The 20,987-nt window shown below is 45.1% G+C and overlaps 1 protein-coding gene across 2 annotated transcripts in view; it reads right to left on the bottom strand.

Annotated features, from left to right (window-relative positions):
• dcaf15 (DDB1 and CUL4 associated factor 15) overlaps positions 1 to 20,987 on the bottom strand; it is a 32,226-nt gene that overhangs the window by 3,254 nt on the left and 7,985 nt on the right. For both annotated transcript variants that reach the window (XM_038960748.1, XM_038960756.1), the window contains exons 8-12: positions 20,649 to 20,740; positions 20,052 to 20,174; positions 9,410 to 9,492; positions 2,900 to 3,004; positions 2,703 to 2,818 (exon numbers count right to left, since the gene is read on the bottom strand). In XM_038960748.1, coding sequence (XP_038816676.1) covers positions 2,703 to 2,818; positions 2,900 to 3,004; positions 9,410 to 9,492; positions 20,052 to 20,174; positions 20,649 to 20,740 — 519 coding nt within the window. The remainder of the gene's footprint in view (positions 1 to 2,702; positions 2,819 to 2,899; positions 3,005 to 9,409; positions 9,493 to 20,051; positions 20,175 to 20,648; positions 20,741 to 20,987) is intronic.

The following is a 20,987-nucleotide window of genomic DNA, read 5'->3' as shown; positions in this document are numbered from 1 at the left end:
GGGTATGCTAGTGGGTATGGGGTATGCTAGTGGGTATAGCAACGGGTATGGTAAGGGGTATGGCAGTAGGTATGGTAGTGGGTATGGCAGTAGGTATGGTAGTGGGTATGGTAACGGATAAGGCAGTAGGTAAGGGGTATGGTAGTAGATATGGGGTATGTTAGTGGGTATGGCAGTGGGTATGGGGTATGGCAGTAGGTATGGGGTATGGCAGTAGGTATGGGGTATGGTAAGGGGTATAGTAGTGGTATGGGTTATGGTAAGGGTATGGTAACGGGTATGGGTATGGTAACGGTTATGGGGTATGGTAGTGGGGTATGTTAGTGGGTATGGGGTATGGTAGTAGGTATGGTAACGGGTATGGTAGTGGTATGGGTTATGTAGTGGTATGGGGTATGGCAGTAGGTATGGGGTATGGTAGTGGGTATGGGGTATGGTAAGGGTATGGTTATGGGGTATGGTAGTGGGTATGGTAACGGTTATGGGGTATGGTAGTGGGTATGGTAGTAGGTATGGCAGTAGGTAGTGGGTATGGCAGTAGGTATGGGGTATGGTAGTTGGTATGGGGTATGATAGTGGGTATGGAGTATGGTAGTGGGTATGGTAGTAGGTATGGCAGTAGGTATGGGGTATGGTAAGGGTATGGGGTATAGCAGTAGGTATGGGGTATGGAAGTAGGTATGGGGTATGGTAGTGGTATGGGGTATGGTAGTAGGTATGGCAGTAGGTATGGGGTATGGTAAGGGTATGGGGTATGGTAGTGGGTATGGGGTATGGTAGTAGGTATGGGGTATGGTAGTAGGTATGGCAGTAGGTATGGGGTATGGTAAGGGTATGGGGTATAGCAGTAGGTATGGGGTATGGAAGTAGGTATGGGGTATAGCAGTAGGTATGTGGTATGGTAGTGGGTATGGGGTATGGAAGTAGGTATGGGGTATGGTAGTGGGTATGGGGTATGGTAGTGGGTATGGGGTATGGTAGTAGGTATGGCAGTAGGTATGGGGTATGGTAAGGGTATGGGGTATGGTAGTGGGTATGGGGTATGGTAGTAGGTATGGGGTATGGTAGTAGGTATGGCAGTAGGTATGGGGTATGGTAAGGGTATGGGGTATAGCAGTAGGTATGGGGTATGGAAGTAGGTATGGGGTATAGCAGTAGGTATGTGGTATGGTAGTGGGTATGGGGTATGGTAGTGGGTATGGAAGTAGGTATGGGGTATAGAAGTAGGCATGGTAGTAGGTATGGGGCATGTTAGTGGATATTGGGGTATGGTAGTGGGTATGGGGTATAGCAGTAGGTATGGGGTATGGAAGTAGGTATGGGGTATAGCAGTAGGTATGTGGTATGGTAGTGGGTATGGGGTATGGTAGTGGGTATGGAAGTAGGTATGGAAGTAGGTATGGGGTATAGAAGTAGGCATGGTAGTAGGTATGGGGCATGTTAGTGGATATTGGGGTATGGTAGTGGGTATGGGGTATGGTAGTGGGTATTGGTGTATGGTAGTGGGTATGGGGTATGGTAGTGGGTATTGGGGTATGGTAGTGGGTATTGGGGTATGGTAGTAGGTATGGGGTATGGTAGTAGGTATGGCAGTAGGTATGGGGTATGGTAAGGGTATGGGGTATAGCAGTAGGTATGGGGTATGGAAGTAGGTATGGGGTATAGCAGTAGGTATGTGGTATGGTAGTGGGTATGGGGTATGGTAGTGGGTATTGGGGTATGGTAGTGGGTATGGGGTATGGTAGTGGGTATGGGGTATGGTAGTGGGTATTGGGGTATGGTAGTGGGTATTGGGGTATGGTAGTAGGTATGGAAGTAGGTATGGAAGTAGGTATGGGGTATAGAAGTAGGCATGGTAGTAGGTATGGGGCATGTTAGTGGATATTGGGGTATGGGGTATGGTAGTGGGTATTGGGGTATGGTAGTGGGTATTGGGGTATGGTAGTGGGTATGGGGTATGGTAGTGGGTATGGGGTATGGAAGTAGGTATGGAAGTAGGTATGGGGTATAGAAGTAGGTATGGAAGTAGGTGTGGGGTATGGTAGTAGGTATGGGGTATGGTAGTAGGTATGGGGCATGGTAGTAGGTATGGGGCATGGTAGTAGGTATGGGGCATGGTAGTGGATATTGGGGTATGGTAGTGGGTATTGGGGTATGGTAGTGGGTATTGGGGTATGGTAGTGGGTATTGGGGTATGGTAGTGGGTATTGGGGTATGGTAGTGGGTATTGGGGTATGGTAGTGGGTATTGGGGTATGGTAGTGGGTATTAGGGTATGGTAGTGGGTATTGGGGTATGGTAGTGGGTATTGGGGTATGGTAGTGGGTATTGGGGTATGGTAGTGGGTATGGTAGTGGGTATTGGGGTATGGTAGTAGGTATGGGGTATGGTAGTAGGTATGGTAGTAGGTGCCGGGCGCACCGGTTTGTGTCAAGAACTGCAACGCTGCTGGGTTTCACGCTTAACAGTTTCCCGTGTGTATCAAGAATGGTTAACCACCCAAAGGACATCCTGCCGATTTGACAACTGTGGGAAGCATTGGAGTCAACATGGGCCAGCATCCCTGTGGAACGCTCGCGACACCTTGTAGAGTCCATGCCCCCACGAATTGAAGCTGTTCTCAGGGCAAAAGGGGATGCAACTGAACATTAGGTGTTCATGTTTTGTCCACTCAGTGTGTATATATAATGTGTGCATGTGTACCTTTGTGCAGGGCCTCGTTGGTCATGCGGTTGATGTAACGAGAGCTGCTCTCTGGAACCAGCCACTTCATTACTGTGTTAACACAAGACTTCCTGTAGGAACTCCATACACTGCCACTACAGGACGGGAGAGAAGAGGGAGACATGAAGAGAGACAGAGAGAGCGATAGCTATGAAGAGAGAGAGAGATCATCTCACCTGGTCTGACCCTTGACCTCAGTGAGGTCACCAACCCCGACGGTGTGACACACTCCTGTGTTGAGGTCCCAGCTCACCTGCAGACTGGAGTGGTAGGTGTTTGGCCTGGAAGACAACTACCGGTTAGTGTGAGTGACAGATAGAGGCAATTAAAACAGCCCTCCAGACCCCAGAACACCTCACCAGGTGACTAGCCAGGAAAACAGCCCTCCAGACCCCAGAACACCTTACCAGGTTACTAGCCAGGAAAACAGAGGAAAACAGCCCTCCAGACCCCAGAACACCTCACCAGGTGACTAGCCAGGAAAACAGAGGAAAACAGCCCTCCAGACCCCAGAACACCTCACCAGGTGACTAGCCAGGAAAACAGAGGAAAACAGCCCTCCAGACCCCTGAACACCTCACCAGGTGACTAGCCAGGAAAACAGAGGAAAACAGCCCTCCAGACCCCAGAACACCTCACCAGGTGACTAGCCAGGAAAACAGAGGAAAACAGCCCTCCAGACCCCAGAACACCTCACCAGGTGACTAGCCAGGAAAACAGCCCTCCAGACCCCAGAATACCTCACCAGGTGACTAGCCAGGAAAACAGCCCTCCAGACCCCAGAACACCTCACCAGGTTACTAGCCAGGAAAACAGAGGAAAACAGCCCTCCAGACCCCAGAACACCTCACCAGGTTACTAGCCAGGAAAACAGCCCTCCAGACCCCAGAACACCTCACCAGGTGACTAGCCAGGAAAACAGAGGAAAACAGCCCTCCAGACCCCTGAACACCTCACCAGGTGACTAGCCAGGAAAACAGAGGAAAACAGCCCTCCAGACCCCAGAACACCTCACCTGGTGACTAGCCAGAAAAACAGAGGAAAACAGCCCTCCAGACCCCAGAACACCTCACCAGGTTACTAGCCAGGAAAACAGAGGAAAACAGCCCTCCAGACCCCAGAACACCTCACCAGGTTACTAGCCAGGAAAACAGAGGAAAACAGCCCTCCAGACCCCAGAATACCTCACCAGGTGACTAGCCAGGAAAACAGCCCTCCAGACCCCAGAACACCTCACCAGGTGACTAGCCAGGAAAACAGAGGAAAACAGCCCTCCAGACCCCAGAACACCTCACCAGGTGACTAGCCAGGAAAACAGAGGAAAACAGCCCTCCAGACCCCAGAACACCTCACCAGGTTACTAGCCAGGAAAACAGAGGAAAACAGCCCTCCAGACCCCAGAACACCTCACCAGGTTACTAGTCAGGAAAACAGAGGAAAACAGCCCTCCAGACCCCTGAACACCTCACCAGGTGACTAGCCAGGAAAACAGAGGAAAACAGCCCTCCAGACCCCAGAACACCTCACCAGGTGACTAGCCAGGAAAACAGAGGAAAACAGCCCTCCAGACCCCTGAACACCTCACCAGGTGACTAGCCAGGAAAACAGAGGAAAACAGCCCTCCAGACCCCTGAACACCTCACCAGGTGACTAGCCAGGAAAACAGCCCTCCAGACCCCAGAATACCTCACCAGGTGACTAGCCAGGAAAACAGAGGAAAAACAGCCCTCCAGACCCCAGAACACCTCACCAGGTGACTAGCCAGGAAAACAGAGGAAAACAGCCCTCCAGACCCCTGAACACCTCACCAGGTGACTAGCCAGGAAAACAGCCCTCCAGACCCCAGAATACCTCACCAGGTTACTAGCCAGGAAAACAGCCCTCCAGACCCCAGAACACCTCACCAGGTGACAAGCCAGGAAAACAGCCCTCCAGACCCCAGAACACCTCACCAGGTGACTAGCCAGGAAAACAGCCCTCCAGACCCCAGAACACCTCACCAGGTGACTAGCCAGGAAAACAGCCCTCCAGACCCCAGAATACCTCACCAGGTGACTAGCCAGGAAAACAGAGGAAAACAGCCCTCCAGACCCCAGAACACCTCACCAGGTGACTAGCCAGGAAAACAGCCCTCCAGACCCCAGAACACCTCACCAGGTGACTAGCCAGGAAAACAGAGGAAAACAGCCCTCCAGACCCCTGAACACCTCACCAGGTGACTAGCCAGGAAAACAGAGGAAAACAGCCCTCCAGACCCCAGAACACCTCACCAGGTGACTAGCCAGGAAAACAGAGGAAAACAGCCCTCCAGACCCCTGAACACCTCACCAGGTGACTAGCCAGGAAAACAGCCCTCCAGACCCCAGAATACCTCACCAGGTTACTAGCCAGGAAAACAGCCCTCCAGACCCCAGAACACCTCACCAGGTGACAAGCCAGGAAAACAGCCCTCCAGACCCCAGAACACCTCACCAGGTGACTAGCCAGGAAAACAGCCCTCCAGACCCCAGAACACCTCACCAGGTGACTAGCCAGGAAAACAGCCCTCCAGACCCCAGAATACCTCACCAGGTGACTAGCCAGGAAAACAGCCCTCCAGACCCCAGAACACCTCACCAGGTGACAAGCCAGGAAAACAGCCCTCCAGACCCCAGAACACCTCACCAGGTGACAAGCCAGGAAAACAGCCCTCCAGACCCCAGAACACCTCACCAGGTGACTAGCCAGGAAAACAGAGGAAAACAGCCCTCCAGCCCCCAGAACACCTCACCAGGTGACTAGCCAGGAAAACAGAGGAAAACAGCCCTCCAGACCCCAGAACACCTCACCAGGTGACTAGCCAGGAAAACAGCCCTCCAGACCCCTGAACACCTCACCAGGTGACTAGCCAGGAAAACAGCCCTCCAGACCCCTGAACACCTCACCTGGTGACTAGCCAGGAAAACAGAGGAAAACAGCCCTCCAGACCCCAGAACACCTCACCAGGTGACTAGCCAGGAAAACAGAGGAAAACAGCCCTCCAGACCCCAGAACACCTCACCAGGTGACCAGCCAGGAAAACAGAGGAAAACAGCCCTCCAGACCCCAGAACACCTCACCAGGTGACAAGCCAGGAAAACAGCCCTCCAGACCCCAGAACACCTCACCAGGTGACTAGCCAGGAAAACAGAGGAAAACAGCCCTCCAGCCCCCAGAACACCTCACCAGGTGACTAGCCAGGAAAACAGCCCTCCAGACCCCTGAACACCTCACCAGGTGACTAGCCAGGAAAACAGAGGAAAACAGCCCTCCAGACCCCTGAACACCTCACCAGGTGACTAGCCAGGAAAACAGAGGAAAACAGCCCTCCAGACCCCAGAACACCTCACCAGGTGACTAGCCAGGAAAACAGAGGAAAACAGCCCTCCAGACCCCAGAACACCTCACCTGGTGACTAGCCAGGAAAACAGAGGAAAACAGCCCTCCAGACCCCTGAACACCTCACCAGGTTACTAGCCAGGAAAACAGAGGAAAACAGCCCTCCAGACCCCTGAACACCTCACCAGGTGACTAGCCAGGAAAACAGAGGAAAACAGCCCTCCAGACCCCAGAACACCTCACCAGGTGACTAGCCAGGAAAACAGAGGAAAACAGCCCTCCAGACCCCAGAACACCTCACCAGGTGACTAGCCAGGAAAACAGAGGAAAACAGCCCTCCAGACCCCAGAACACCTCACCAGGTTACTAGCCAGGAAAACAGCCCTCCAGACCCCTGAACACCTCACCAGGTTACTAGCCAGGAAAACAGAGGAAAACAGCCCTCCAGACCCCACAACACCTCACCAGGTGACTAGCCAGGAAAACAGAGGAAAACAGCCCTCCAGACCCCTGAACACCTCACCAGGTTACTAGCCAGGAAAACAGCCCTCCAGACCCCTGAACACCTCACCAGGTGACTAGTCAGTTAAACAGAGGAAAACAGCCCTCCAGACCCCAGAACACCTCACCAGGTGACTAGCCAGGAAAACAGCCCTCCAGACCCCAGAATACCTCACCAGGTTACTAGCCAGGAAAACAGCCCTCCAGACCCCAGAACACCTCACCAGGTGACAAGCCAGGAAAACAGCCCTCCAGACCCCAGAACACCTCACCAGGTGACTAGCCAGGAAAACAGCCCTCCAGACCCCAGAACACCTCACCAGGTGACTAGCCAGGAAAACAGCCCTCCAGACCCCAGAATACCTCACCAGGTGACTAGCCAGGAAAACAGAGGAAAACAGCCCTCCAGACCCCAGAACACCTCACCAGGTGACTAGCCAGGAAAACAGCCCTCCAGACCCCAGAACACCTCACCAGGTGACTAGCCAGGAAAACAGAGGAAAACAGCCCTCCAGACCCCTGAACACCTCACCAGGTGACTAGCCAGGAAAACAGAGGAAAACAGCCCTCCAGACCCCAGAACACCTCACCAGGTGACTAGCCAGGAAAACAGAGGAAAACAGCCCTCCAGACCCCTGAACACCTCACCAGGTGACTAGCCAGGAAAACAGCCCTCCAGACCCCAGAATACCTCACCAGGTTACTAGCCAGGAAAACAGCCCTCCAGACCCCAGAACACCTCACCAGGTGACAAGCCAGGAAAACAGCCCTCCAGACCCCAGAACACCTCACCAGGTGACAAGCCAGGAAAACAGCCCTCCAGACCCCAGAACACCTCACCAGGTGACTAGCCAGGAAAACAGAGGAAAACAGCCCTCCAGCCCCCAGAACACCTCACCAGGTGACTAGCCAGGAAAACAGAGGAAAACAGCCCTCCAGACCCCAGAACACCTCACCAGGTGACTAGCCAGGAAAACAGCCCTCCAGACCCCTGAACACCTCACCAGGTGACTAGCCAGGAAAACAGAGGAAAACAGCCCTCCAGACCCCTGAACACCTCACCAGGTGACTAGCCAGGAAAACAGAGGAAAACAGCCCTCCAGACCCCAGAACACCTCACCTGGTGACTAGCCAGGAAAACAGAGGAAAACAGCCCTCCAGACCCCTGAACACCTCACCAGGTTACTAGCCAGGAAAACAGAGGAAAACAGCCCTCCAGACCCCTGAACACCTCACCAGGTGACTAGCCAGGAAAACAGAGGAAAACAGCCCTCCAGACCCCAGAACACCTCACCAGGTGACTAGCCAGGAAAACAGAGGAAAACAGCCCTCCAGACCCCTGAACACCTCACCTGGTGACTAGCCAGGAAAACAGAGGAAAACAGCCCTCCAGACCCCAGAACACCTCACCAGGTGACTAGCCAGGAAAACAGAGGAAAACAGCCCTCCAGACCCCAGAACACCTCACCAGGTGACTAGCCAGGAAAACAGAGGAAAACAGCCCTCCAGCCCCCAGAACACCTCACCAGGTGACTAGCCAGGAAAACAGCCCTCCAGACCCCTGAACACCTCACCAGGTGACTAGCCAGGAAAACAGAGGAAAACAGCCCTCCAGACCCCTGAACACCTCACCAGGTGACTAGCCAGGAAAACAGAGGAAAACAGCCCTCCAGACCCCAGAACACCTCACCAGGTGACTAGCCAGGAAAACAGAGGAAAACAGCCCTCCAGACCCCAGAACACCTCACCTGGTGACTAGCCAGGAAAACAGAGGAAAACAGCCCTCCAGACCCCTGAACACCTCACCAGGTTACTAGCCAGGAAAACAGAGGAAAACAGCCCTCCAGACCCCTGAACACCTCACCAGGTGACTAGCCAGGAAAACAGAGGAAAACAGCCCTCCAGACCCCAGAACACCTCACCAGGTGACTAGCCAGGAAAACAGAGGAAAACAGCCCTCCAGACCCCAGAACACCTCACCAGGTGACTAGCCAGGAAAACAGAGGAAAACAGCCCTCCAGACCCCAGAACACCTCACCAGGTTACTAGCCAGGAAAACAGCCCTCCAGACCCCTGAACACCTCACCAGGTTACTAGCCAGGAAAACAGAGGAAAACAGCCCTCCAGACCCCACAACACCTCACCAGGTGACTAGCCAGGAAAACAGAGGAAAACAGCCCTCCAGACCCCTGAACACCTCACCAGGTTACTAGCCAGGAAAACAGCCCTCCAGACCCCTGAACACCTCACCAGGTGACTAGTCAGTTAAACAGAGGAAAACAGCCCTCCAGACCCCAGAACACCTCACCAGGTGACTAGCCAGGAAAACAGAGGAAAACAGCCCTCCAGACCCCAGAACACCTCACCAGGTGACTAGCCAGGAAAACAGCCCTCCAGACCCCAGAACACCTCACCAGGTGACTAGCCAGGAAAACAGCCCTCCAGACCCCAGAACACCTCACCAGGTGACTAGCCAGGAAAACAGCCCTCCAGACCCCAGAACACCTCACCAGGTGACTAGCCAGGAAAACAGAGGAAAACAGCCCTCCAGACCCCAGAACACCTCACCAGGTGACTAGCCAGGAAAACAGAGGAAAACAGCCCTCCAGACCCCTGAACACCTCACCAGGTGACTAGCCAGGAAAACAGCCCTCCAGACCCCAGAACACCTCACCAGGTGACTAGCCAGGAAAACAGAGGAAAACAGCCCTCCAGACCCCAGAACACCTCACCAGGTTACTAGCCACAATTGTCTTTTTTGTTCAAGCTGGGATGAAGCGTGGCTTTACTAAAAAATACATGTGTGTGTGTGTGTGTAGTGTAGTTACCTGCAGTGTTCCTCTTCAGGGTTGGAGAATGCCAGCAGCAGCAGCCCAATGTTGATCACCACTGTGTTAGTCTCTGGACACACCTGATACACACACACACACACACACAATACACACCATTACTGTCTGACCCGATGTGAGTGTGTGTAGAGTGTATTCATACACACAGTGTGTAAGTGTGCACGCTTGTAGAGTGTGTATTCATACACACAGCTTGTAGAGTGTATTCATACACACAGCTTGTAGAGTGTATTCATACACAATTTTGTTTCATCAGACCAGAGGACATTTCTCCAAAAAGTACGATCTTTGTCCCCATGTGCCGTTGCAAACCGTAGTCTGGCTTTTTTTAATGGCGGTTTTGGAGCAGTGGCTTCTTCCTTGCTGAGCGGTCTTTCAGGTTATGTCGATATAGGACTCGTTTTACTGTGGATATAGATACTTTTGTACCTGTTTCCTCCAGCATCTTCACAAGGTCCGTTGCTGTTGTTCTGGGATTGATTTGCACTTTTCGCACCAAAGTACGTTCATGTCTAGGAGACAGAACACGTCTCCTTCCTGAGCGGTATGACGGCTGCATGGTCCCATGGTGTTTATACTTGTGTACTATTGTTTGTACAGATGAGCGTGGTACCTTCAGGCATTTGGAAATTGCTCCCAAGGCTGAACCAGATATGTGGAGGTCTACAATTAGTTTGAGTTCTTGGCTGATTTCTTTTGATTTTCCCATGATGTCAAGCAAAGAGGCACTGAGTTTGAAGGTAGTCCTTGAAGTACATTCACAGGTACACCTCCAATTGACTCAAATGATGTCAATTAGCCTGTCAGAAGCTTCTAAAGACATGATATCATTTTCTGGAATTTTCCAAGCTGTTTAAAGGCACAGTCAATTTAGTGTATGTAAACTTCTGACCCACTGGAATTGTGATACAGTGAATTATAAGTGAAATAATCTGTCTGTAAACAATTGTTGGAAAAATGACTTGTGTCATGCACAAAGTAGATGTCCTAACCGACTTGCCAAAACTATAGTTTGTTAACAAGAAATTTGTGGAGTGGTTGAAAATTTGTTTTAAATGACTCCAACCTAAGTGTATGTAAACTTCCGACTTCAACTGTTTGTATATATATCTATAGTGTGTGTAGGTCTACAGTGTATAGTGTGTGTAGGTCTACAGTGTATAGTGTGTATAGGTCTACAGTGTGTGTGTGTGTGTGTGTATAGGTCTATAGTGTATATAGGTCTACAGTGTATATAGGTCTATAGTGTATATAGGTCTACAGTGTATAGTGTATATAGGTCTACAGTGTATATAGGTCTACAGTGTATATAGGTCTACAGTGTATAGTGTATATAGGTCTACAGTGTATAGTGTATATAGGTCTACAGTGTATAGTGTATATAGGTCTACAGTGTATAGTGTATATAGGTCTACAGTGTATATAGGTCTATAGTGTATAGTGTATATAGGTCTATAGTGTATAGTGTATAGAGGTCTACAGTGTATAGAGGTCTACAGTGTATAGAGGTCTACAGTGTATAGAGGTCTACAGTGTATAGAGGTCTACAGTGTATAGAGGTCTACAGTGTATATAGGTCTACAGTGTATATAGGTCTACAGTGTATATAGGTCTACAGTGTAGTGTATAGATGTCTACAGTGTATAGTGTATATAGGTCTACAGTGTATATAGGTCTATAGTGTATAGTGTATAGAGGTCTACAGTGTATAGTGTATAGAGGTCTACAGTGTATAGAGGTCTATAGTGTATAGTGTATAGAGGTCTACAGTGTATATAGGTCTACAGTGTATAGTGTATATAGGTCTACAGTGTATATAGGTCTAGAGTGTATAGTGTATACAGGTCTACAGTGTATAGTGTATAGAGGTCTACAGTGTATAGTATATAGAGGTCTACAGTGTATAGAGGTCTACAGTGTATATAGGTCTACAGTGTATATAGGTCTACAGTGTATATAGGTCTACAGTGTAGTGTATAGATGTCTACAGTGTATAGTGTATATAGGTCTACAGTGTATATAGGTCTACAGTGTATAGTGTATAGAGGTCTACAGTGTATAGTGTATAGAGGTCTACAGTGTATAGAGGTCTATAGTGTATAGTGTATAGAGGTCTATAGTGTATAGTGTATAGAGGTCTACAGTGTATATAGGTCTACAGTGTATAGTGTATATAGGTCTACAGTGTATATAGGTCTAGAGTGTATAGTGTATACAGGTCTACAGTGTATAGTGTATAGAGGTCTACAGTGTATAGTATATAGAGGTCTACAGTGTATAGAGGTCTACAGTGTATATAGGTCTACAGTGTATATAGGTCTACAGTGTATATAGGTCTACAGTGTAGTGTATAGATGTCTACAGTGTATAGTGTATATAGGTCTACAGTGTATATAGGTCTACAGTGTATAGTGTATAGAGGTCTACAGTGTATAGTGTATAGAGGTCTACAGTGTATAGAGGTCTATAGTGTATAGTGTATAGAGGTCTACAGTGTATATAGGTCTACAGTGTATAGTGTATATAGGTCTACAGTGTATATAGGTCTAGAGTGTATAGTGTATACAGGTCTACAGTGTATAGTGTATAGAGGTCTACAGTGTATAGTATATAGAGGTCTACAGTGTATAGAGGTCTACAGTGTATATAGGTCTACAGTGTATATAGGTCTACAGTGTATATAGGTCTACAGTGTAGTGTATAGATGTCTACAGTGTATAGTGTATATAGGTCTACAGTGTATATAGGTCTACAGTGTATAGTGTATAGAGGTCTACAGTGTATAGAGGTCTATAGTGTATAGTGTATAGAGGTCTACAGTGTATATAGGTCTACAGTGTATAGTGTATATAGGTCTACAGTGTATATAGGTCTAGAGTGTATAGTGTATACAGGTCTACAGTGTATAGTGTATAGAGGTCTACAGTGTATAGTGTATACATGTCTATAGTGTATAGAGGTCTACAGTGTATATAGGTCTACAGTGTATAGTGTATACAGGTCTACAGTGTATAGTGTATATAGGTCTACAGTGTATAGTGTATATAGGTCTACAGTATATAGTGTATACAGGTCTATAGTGTATAGAGGTCTACAGTGTATAGTGTATACAGGTCTATAGTGTATACAGGTCTACAGTGTATAGTGTATATAGGTCTACAGTGTATAGTGTATACAGGTCTACAGTGTATAGTGTATATAGGTCTACAGTGTATAGTGTATATAGGTCTACAGTATATAGTGTATACAGGTCTATAGTGTATATAGGTCTACAGTATATATTGTATACAGGTCTACAGTGTATAGTGTATACAGGTCTACAGTGTATAGTGTATACAGGTCTACAGTGTATAGTGTATATAGGTCTACAGTGTATAGTGTATACAGGTCTACAGTGTATAGTGTATACAGGTCTACAGTGTATATAGGTCTACAGTATATAGTGTATACAGGTCTATAGTGTATAGAGGTCTACAGTGTATAGTGTATACAGGTCTATAGTGTATACAGGTCTACAGTGTATAGTGTATACAGGTCTAAAGTGTATAGTGTATACAGGTCTACAGTGTATAGTGTATATAGGTCTACAGTGTATAGTGTATATAGGTCTACAGTATATAGTGTATACAGGTCTATAGTGTATATAGGTCTACAGTGTATATAGGTCTACAGTGTATAGTGTATACAGGTCTACAGTGTATACAGGTCTACAGTGTATAGTGTATATAGGTCTACAGTGTATATAGGTCTACAGTGTATAGTGTATATAGGTCTACAGTGTATATAGGTCTAGAGTGTATAGTGTATACAGGTCTACAGTGTATAGTGTATAGAGGTCTACAGTGTATAGTGTATACATGTCTATAGTGTATAGAGGTCTACAGTGTATATAGGTCTACAGTGTATAGTGTATACAGGTCTACAGTGTATAGTGTATATAGGTCTACAGTATATAGTGTATACAGGTCTATAGTGTATAGAGGTCTACAGTGTATAGTGTATACAGGTCTATAGTGTATACAGGTCTACAGTGTATAGTGTATATAGGTCTACAGTGTATAGTGTATACAGTGTATATAGGTCTACAGTGTATAGTGTATATAGGTCTACAGTATATAGTGTATACAGGTCTATAGTGTATATAGGTCTACAGTATATAGTGTATACAGGTCTATAGTGTATAGTGTATATAGGTCTACAGTGTATAGTGTATACAGGTCTACAGTGTATAGTGTATATAGGTCTACAGTGTATAGTGTATACAGGTCTACAGTGTATAGTGTATACAGGTCTACAGTGTATAGTGTATATAGGTCTACAGTATATAGTGTATACAGGTCTATAGTGTATAGAGGTCTACAGTGTATAGTGTATACAGGTCTATAGTGTATACAGGTCTACAGTGTATAGTGTATACAGGTCTACAGTGTATAGTGTATACAGGTCTACAGTGTATAGTGTATATAGGTCTACAGTGTATAGTGTATATCGGTCTACAGTTTATAGTGTATACAGGTCTATAGTGTATATAGGTCTACAGTATATAGTGTATAGTGTATATAGGTCTACAGTGTATAGTGTATACAGGTCTACAGTGTATAGTGTATATAGGTCTACAGTATATAGTGTATACAGGTCTATAGTGTATAGAGGTCTACAGTGTATACAGGTCTATAGTGTATACAGGTCTACAGTGTATAGTGTATACAGGTCTACAGTGTATAGTGTATACAGGTCTACAGTGTATAGTGTATACAGGTCTACAGTGTATAGTGTATACAGGTCTACAGTGTATAGTGTATACAGGTCTACAGTGTATATAGGTCTACAGTGTATAGTGTATATAGGTCTACAGTGTATAGTGTTAATAGGTCTACAGTGTATATAGGTCTACAGTGTATATAGGTCTACAGTGTATATAGGTCTACAGTGTATATAGGTCTACAGTGTATATAGGTCTACAGTGTATAGTGTATATATGTCTACAGTGTATATAGGTCTACAGTGTATATAGGTCTACAGTGTATAGTGTATAGAGGTCTACAGTGTATAGTGTATATAGGTCTACAGTGTATATTGTATATAGGTGTGTAGTGTATAGAGGTCTACAGTGTATAGTGTATAGAGGTCTACAGTGTATACAGGTCTACAGTATATATAGTGTATAGAGGTCTACAGTGTATACAGGTCTACAGTGTATAGTGTGTATAGGTCTACAGTGTATAGTGTGTATAGGTCTACAGTGTATAGTGTGTATAGGTCTACAGTGTATAGTGTGTATAGGTCTACAGTGTATAGTGTGTATAGGTCTACAGTGTATAGTGTGTATAGGTCTACAGTGTATAGTGTGTATAGGTCTACAGTGTATAGAGGTCTACAGTGTATATAGGTCTACAGTGTATATAGGTCTACAGTGTATAGTGTATACAGGTCTACAGTGTATACAGGTCTACAGTGTATAGAGGTCTACAGTGTATAGTGTATATAGGTCTACAGTGTATATAGGTCTACAGTGTATAGTGTATACAGGTCTACAGTGTATATAGGTCTACAGTGTATAGAGGTCTACAGTGTATACAGGTCTACAGTGTATACAGGTCTACAGTGTATACAGGTCTACAGTGTATAGAGGTCTACAGTGTATAGTGTATATAGGTCTAAAGTGTATATAGGTCTACAGTGTATAGTGTATACAGGTCTACAGTGTATAGGTCTACAGTGTATAGAGGTCTACAGTGTATAGTGTATATAGGTCTACAGTGTATAGTGTATATAGGTCTACAGTGTATATAGGTCTACAGTGTATAGTGTATATAGGTCTACAGTGTATAGTGTGTATAGGTCTACAGTGTATAGTGTATATAGGTCTACAGTGTATATAGGTCTACAGTGTATAGTGTATATAGGTCTACAGTGTATATAGGTCTACAGTGTATAGTGTATATAGGTCTACAGTGTATAGTGTGTATAGGTCTACAGTGTATAGTGTATATAGGTCTACAGTGTATAGTGTATATAGGTCTACAGTGTATATAGGTCTACAGTGTATATAGGTCTACAGTGTATAGTGTATAGAGGTCTACAGTGTATAGTGTATAGAGGTCTACAGTGTATAGTGTATATAGGTCTACAGTGTATAGTGTGTATAGGTCTACAGTGTATAGTGTATATAGGTCTACAGTGTATAGTGTATATAGGTCTACAGTGTATAGTGTATATAGGTCTACAGTGTATATAGGTCTACAGTGTATATAGGTCTACAGTGTATAGTGTATAGAGGTCTACAGTGTATAGTGTATAGAGGTCTACAGTGTATAGTGTATATAGGTCTACAGTGTATAGTGTGTATAGGTCTACAGTGTATAGTGTGTATAGGTCTACAGTGTATATAGGTCTACAGTGTATATAGGTCTACAGTGTATAGTGTATATAGGTCTACAGTGTATAGTGTATAGAGGTCTACAGTGTATAGTGTATAGAGGTCTACAGTGTATAGTGTATATAGGTCTACAGTGTATATAGGTCTACAGTGTATAGTGTATACAGGTCTACAGTGTATAGTGTATATAGGTCTACAGTGTATAGAGGTCTACAGTGTATAGAGGTCTACAGTGTATAGTGTATATAGGTCTACAGTGTATAGAGGTCTACAGTGTATAGTGTATAGAGGTCTACAGTGTATACAGGTCTACAGTGTATAGTGTATACAGGTCTACAGTGTATAGAGGTCTACAGTGTATAGTGTATACAGGTCTACAGTGTATAGTGTATACAGGTCTACAGTGTATAGAGGTCTACAGTGTATAGAGGTCTACAGTGTATAGTGTATATAGGTCTACAGTGTATAGTGTATATAGGTCTACAGTGTATAGAGGTCTACAGTGTATATAGGTCTACAGTGTATAGTGTATACAGGTCTACAGTGTATAGTGTATATAGGTCTACAGTGTATAGAGGTCTACAGTGTATAGAGGTCTACAGTGTATACAGGTCTACAGTGTATAGTGTATACAGGTCTACAGTGTATAGTGTATACAGGTCTACAGTGTATAGTGTATATAGGTCTACAGTGTATAGAGGTCTACAGTGTATAGAGGTCTACAGTGTATAGTGTATAGAGGTCTACAGTGTATACAGGTCTACAGTGTATAGTGTATACAGGTCTACAGTGTATAGAGGTCTACAGTGTATAGTGTATACAGGTCTACAGTGTATAGTGTATACAGGTCTACAGTGTATAGAGGTCTACAGTGTATAGAGGTCTACAGTGTATAGTGTATATAGGTCTACAGTGTATAGTGTATACAGGTCTACAGTGTATAGTGTATACAGGTCTACAGTGTATAGTGTATATAGGTCTACAGTGTATAGAGGTCTACAGTGTATATAGGTCTACAGTGTATAGTGTATACAGGTCTACAGTGTATAGTGTATATAGGTCTACAGTGTATAGAGGTCTACAGTGTATAGAGGTCTACAGTGTATACAGGTCTACAGTGTATAGTGTATACAGGTCTACAGTGTATAGTGTATACAGGTCTACAGTGTATAGTGTATATAGGTCTACAGTGTATAGTGTATAGAGGTCTACAGTGTATAGAGGTCTACAGTGTATATAGGTCTACAGTGTATAGTGTATACAGGTCTACAGTGTATAGTGTATACAGGTCTACAGTGTATAGTGTATATAGGTCTACAGTGTATAGAGGTCTACAGTGTATAGAGGTCTACAGTGTATACAGGTCTACAGTGTATAGTGTATATAGGTCTACAGTGTATACAGGTCTACAATGTATAGTGTATAGAGGTCTACAGTGTATATAGGTCTACAGTGTATAGTGTATATAGGTCTACAGTGTATAGTGTATATAGGTCTACAGTGTATATAGGTCTACAGTGTATATAGGTCTACAGTGTATAGAGGTCTACAGTGTATACAGGTCTACAGTGTATATAGGTCTACAGTGTATAGAGGTCTACAGTGTATACAGGTCTACAGTGTATAGTGTATATAGGTCTACAGTGTATAGAGGTCTACAGTGTATACAGGTCTACAGTGTATAGTGTATACAGGTCTACAGTGTATAGTGTATATAGGTCTACAGTGTATATAGGTCTACAGTGTATAGAGGTCTACAGTGTATACAGGTCTACAGTGTATAGTGTATATAGGTCTACAGTGTATATAGGTCTACAGTGTATATAGGTCTACAGTGTATAGAGGTCTACAGTGTATACAGGTCTACAGTGTATAGTGTATACAGGTCTACAGTGTATATAGGTCTACAGTGTATATAGGTCTACAGTGTATAGAGGTCTACAGTGTATAGTGTATATAGGTCTACAGTGTATACAGGTCTACAGTGTATAGTGTATACAGGTCTACAGTGTATAGTGTATATAGGTCTACAGTGTATATAGGTCTACAGTGTATAGAGGTCTACAGTGTATAGTGTATAGAGGTCTACAGTGTATAGAGGTCTACAGTGTATAGAGGTCTACAGTGTATAGAGGTCTACAGTGTATATAGGTCTACAGTGTATAGAGGTCTACAGTGTATAGTGTATAGAGGTCTACAGTGTATAGAGGTCTACAGTGTATATAGGTCTACAGTGTATAGAGGTCTACAGTGTATAGAGGTCTACAGTGTATAGAGGTCTACAGTGTATAGAGGTCTACAGTGTATAGAGGTCTACAGTGTATAGAGGTCTACAGTGTATAGAGGTCTACAGTGTATAGAGGTCTACAGTGTATAGAGGTCTACAGTGTATAGAGGTCTACAGTGTATATAGGTCTACAGTGTATAGTGTATAGAGGTCTACAGTGTATATAGGTCTATAGTGTATAGAGGTCTACAGTGTATAGAGGTCTACAGTGTATAGAGGTCTATAGTGTATAGAGGTCTATAGTGTATATAGGTCTACAGTGTATAGTGTATAGAGGTCTACAGTGTATAGAGGTCTACAGTGTATAGAGGTCTACAGTGTATAGAGGTCTACAGTGTATATAGGTCTACAGTGTATAGTGTATAGAGGTCTATAGTGTATATAGGTCTACAGTGTATAGTGTATAGAGGTCTACAGTGTATAGAGGTCTACAGTGTATAGTGTATATAGGTCTACAGTGTATATAGGTCTACAGTGTATAGAGGTCTACAGTGTATAGAGGTCTACAGTGTATAGAGGTCTACAGTGTATATAGGTCTACAGTGTATAGTGTATAGAGGTCTACAGTGTATATAGGTCTATAGTGTATAGAGGTCTATAGTGTATAGAGGTCTATAGTGTATATAGGTCTACAGTGTATAGTGTATAGAGGTCTACAGTGTATAGTGTATAGAGGTCTACAGTGTATAGAGGTCTACAGTGTATAGTGTATATAGGTCTACAGTGTATAGAGGTCTACAGTGTATAGTGTATAGAGGTCTACAGTGTATAGAGGTCTACAGTGTATAGTGTATATAGGTCTACAGTGTATAGAGGTCTACAGTGTATAGTGTATAGAGGTCTACAGTGTATAGAGGTCTACAGTGTATAGTGTATAGAGGTCTACAGTGTATAGAGGTCTACAGTGTATAGAGGTCTACAGTGTATAGAGGTCTACAGTGTATATAGGTCTACAGTGTATAGAGGTCTACAGTGTATAGTGTATAGAGGTCTACAGTGTATAGAGGTCTACAGTGTACAGTGTATATAGGTCTACAGTGTATAGAGGTCTACAGTGTATAGAGGTCTACAGTGTATAGAGGTCTACAGTGTATAGAGGTCTACAGTGTATAGAGGTCTACAGTGTATAGAGGTCTACAGTGTATATAGGTCTACAGTGTATAGAGGTCTACAGTGTATAGAGGTCTACAGTGTATAGAGGTCTACAGTGTATAGAGGTCTACAGTGTATAGAGGTCTACAGTGTATAGAGGTCTACAGTGTATAGAGGTCTACAGTGTATAGAGGTCTACAGTGTATAGAGGTCTACAGTGTATATAGGTCTACAGTGTATAGAGGTCTACAGTGTATAGAGGTCTACAGTGTATAGAGGTCTACAGTGTATAGAGGTCTACAGTGTATACAGGTCTACAGTGTATAGAGGTCTACAGTGTATAGAGGTCTACAGTGTATAGAGGTCTACAGTGTATAGAGGTCTACAGTGTATAGAGGTCTACAGTGTATAGAGGTCTACAGTGTATAGAGGTCTACAGTGTATAGTGTATAGAGGTCTACAGTGTATAGAGGTCTATAGTGTATAGAGGTCTACAGTGTATAGAGGTCTACAGTGTATAGAGGTCTACAGTGTATAGTGTATACAGGTCTACAGTGTATAGAGGTCTACAGTGTATAGAGGTCTATAGTGTATAGAGGTCTACAGTGTATAGAGGTCTACAGTGTATAGAGGTCTACAGTGTATAGAGGTCTACAGTGTATAGAGGTCTACAGTGTATAGTGTATACAGGTCTACAGTGTATAGAGGTCTACAGTGTATAGAGGTCTATAGTGTATATAGGTCTACAGTGTATATAGGTCTACAGTGTATAGAGGTCTACAGTGTATAGAGGTCTACAGTGTATAGAGGTCTACAGTGTATAGAGGTCTACAGTGTGTATAGAGGTCTACAGTGTATAGTACCTCCAGTATAACAACGTCGTAGTCGTTGAAGGAACAGAACTGAGGAGCCCAGCGGGCGTCGCTCCGGATCACCTCGTTGATCAGGTACTCAAAGTCCAGAGTCAACTGCTCCACACACACACTCTGTAGGACACACACACAGTAGCATGTTCTGGTTTACTGCAGGTCTAAACACTAACACACACACACTCTGTAGGACACACACACACACTCTGTAGGACACACACACACACTCTGTAGGACACACACACAGTAGCATGTTCTGGTTTACTGCAGGTCTAAACACTAACACACACACACACTCTGTAGGACACACACACACACTCTGTAGGACACACACACACACTCTGTAGGACACACACACACACTCTGTAGGACACACACACACACACACTCTGTAGGACACACACACAGTAGCATGTTCTGGTTTACTGCAGGTCTAAACACTAACACACACACAGGTCCTGTGTCTCAGACAAATCTCTCTTATTTCCCTCCTTCTGCTGATCTAGTCATCTCCATTGCTACGGCTGTATTTTATTCTCTCTCTCACACACACACACACACACACACACACACACACACACACACACACACCTGTCCGTTGTGGGGCCCAGTGACCAGCTGTAGGTTGCGTCCCTTCAGGTCAGTCACAGTGAAGGGCAGCTGGACCTTATCATCCTCATAACCTAGAGAGAGGGAGGGAGGGATAGAGGTGAAGACAGAGAGATGGAGGGAAGAAAGAGTGAGGGGAGAAAGGGAAGAGGGGAGCGAGAGATAGAGGGATAGAGTGAAGGAAGAGAGATAGAGAGGGATAGAGGGAGGGATGAGGGAAGAGAGAGGGATAGAGGGAGAGAGAGTGAGGGGTGAGGTAAGAGAGAGAGGGAGGGAGGGAGAGAGAGAGGGATAGGGGTGAGCAGAAATAGAGGGCGAGAC

The sequence above is a fragment of the Salvelinus namaycush genome, chromosome 2, assembly GCF_016432855.1.
Source record: "Salvelinus namaycush isolate Seneca chromosome 2, SaNama_1.0, whole genome shotgun sequence".
Taxonomy (NCBI): Eukaryota; Metazoa; Chordata; class Actinopteri; order Salmoniformes; family Salmonidae; genus Salvelinus; species Salvelinus namaycush.
This window is presented reverse-complemented; position numbering and strand designations above follow the sequence as displayed.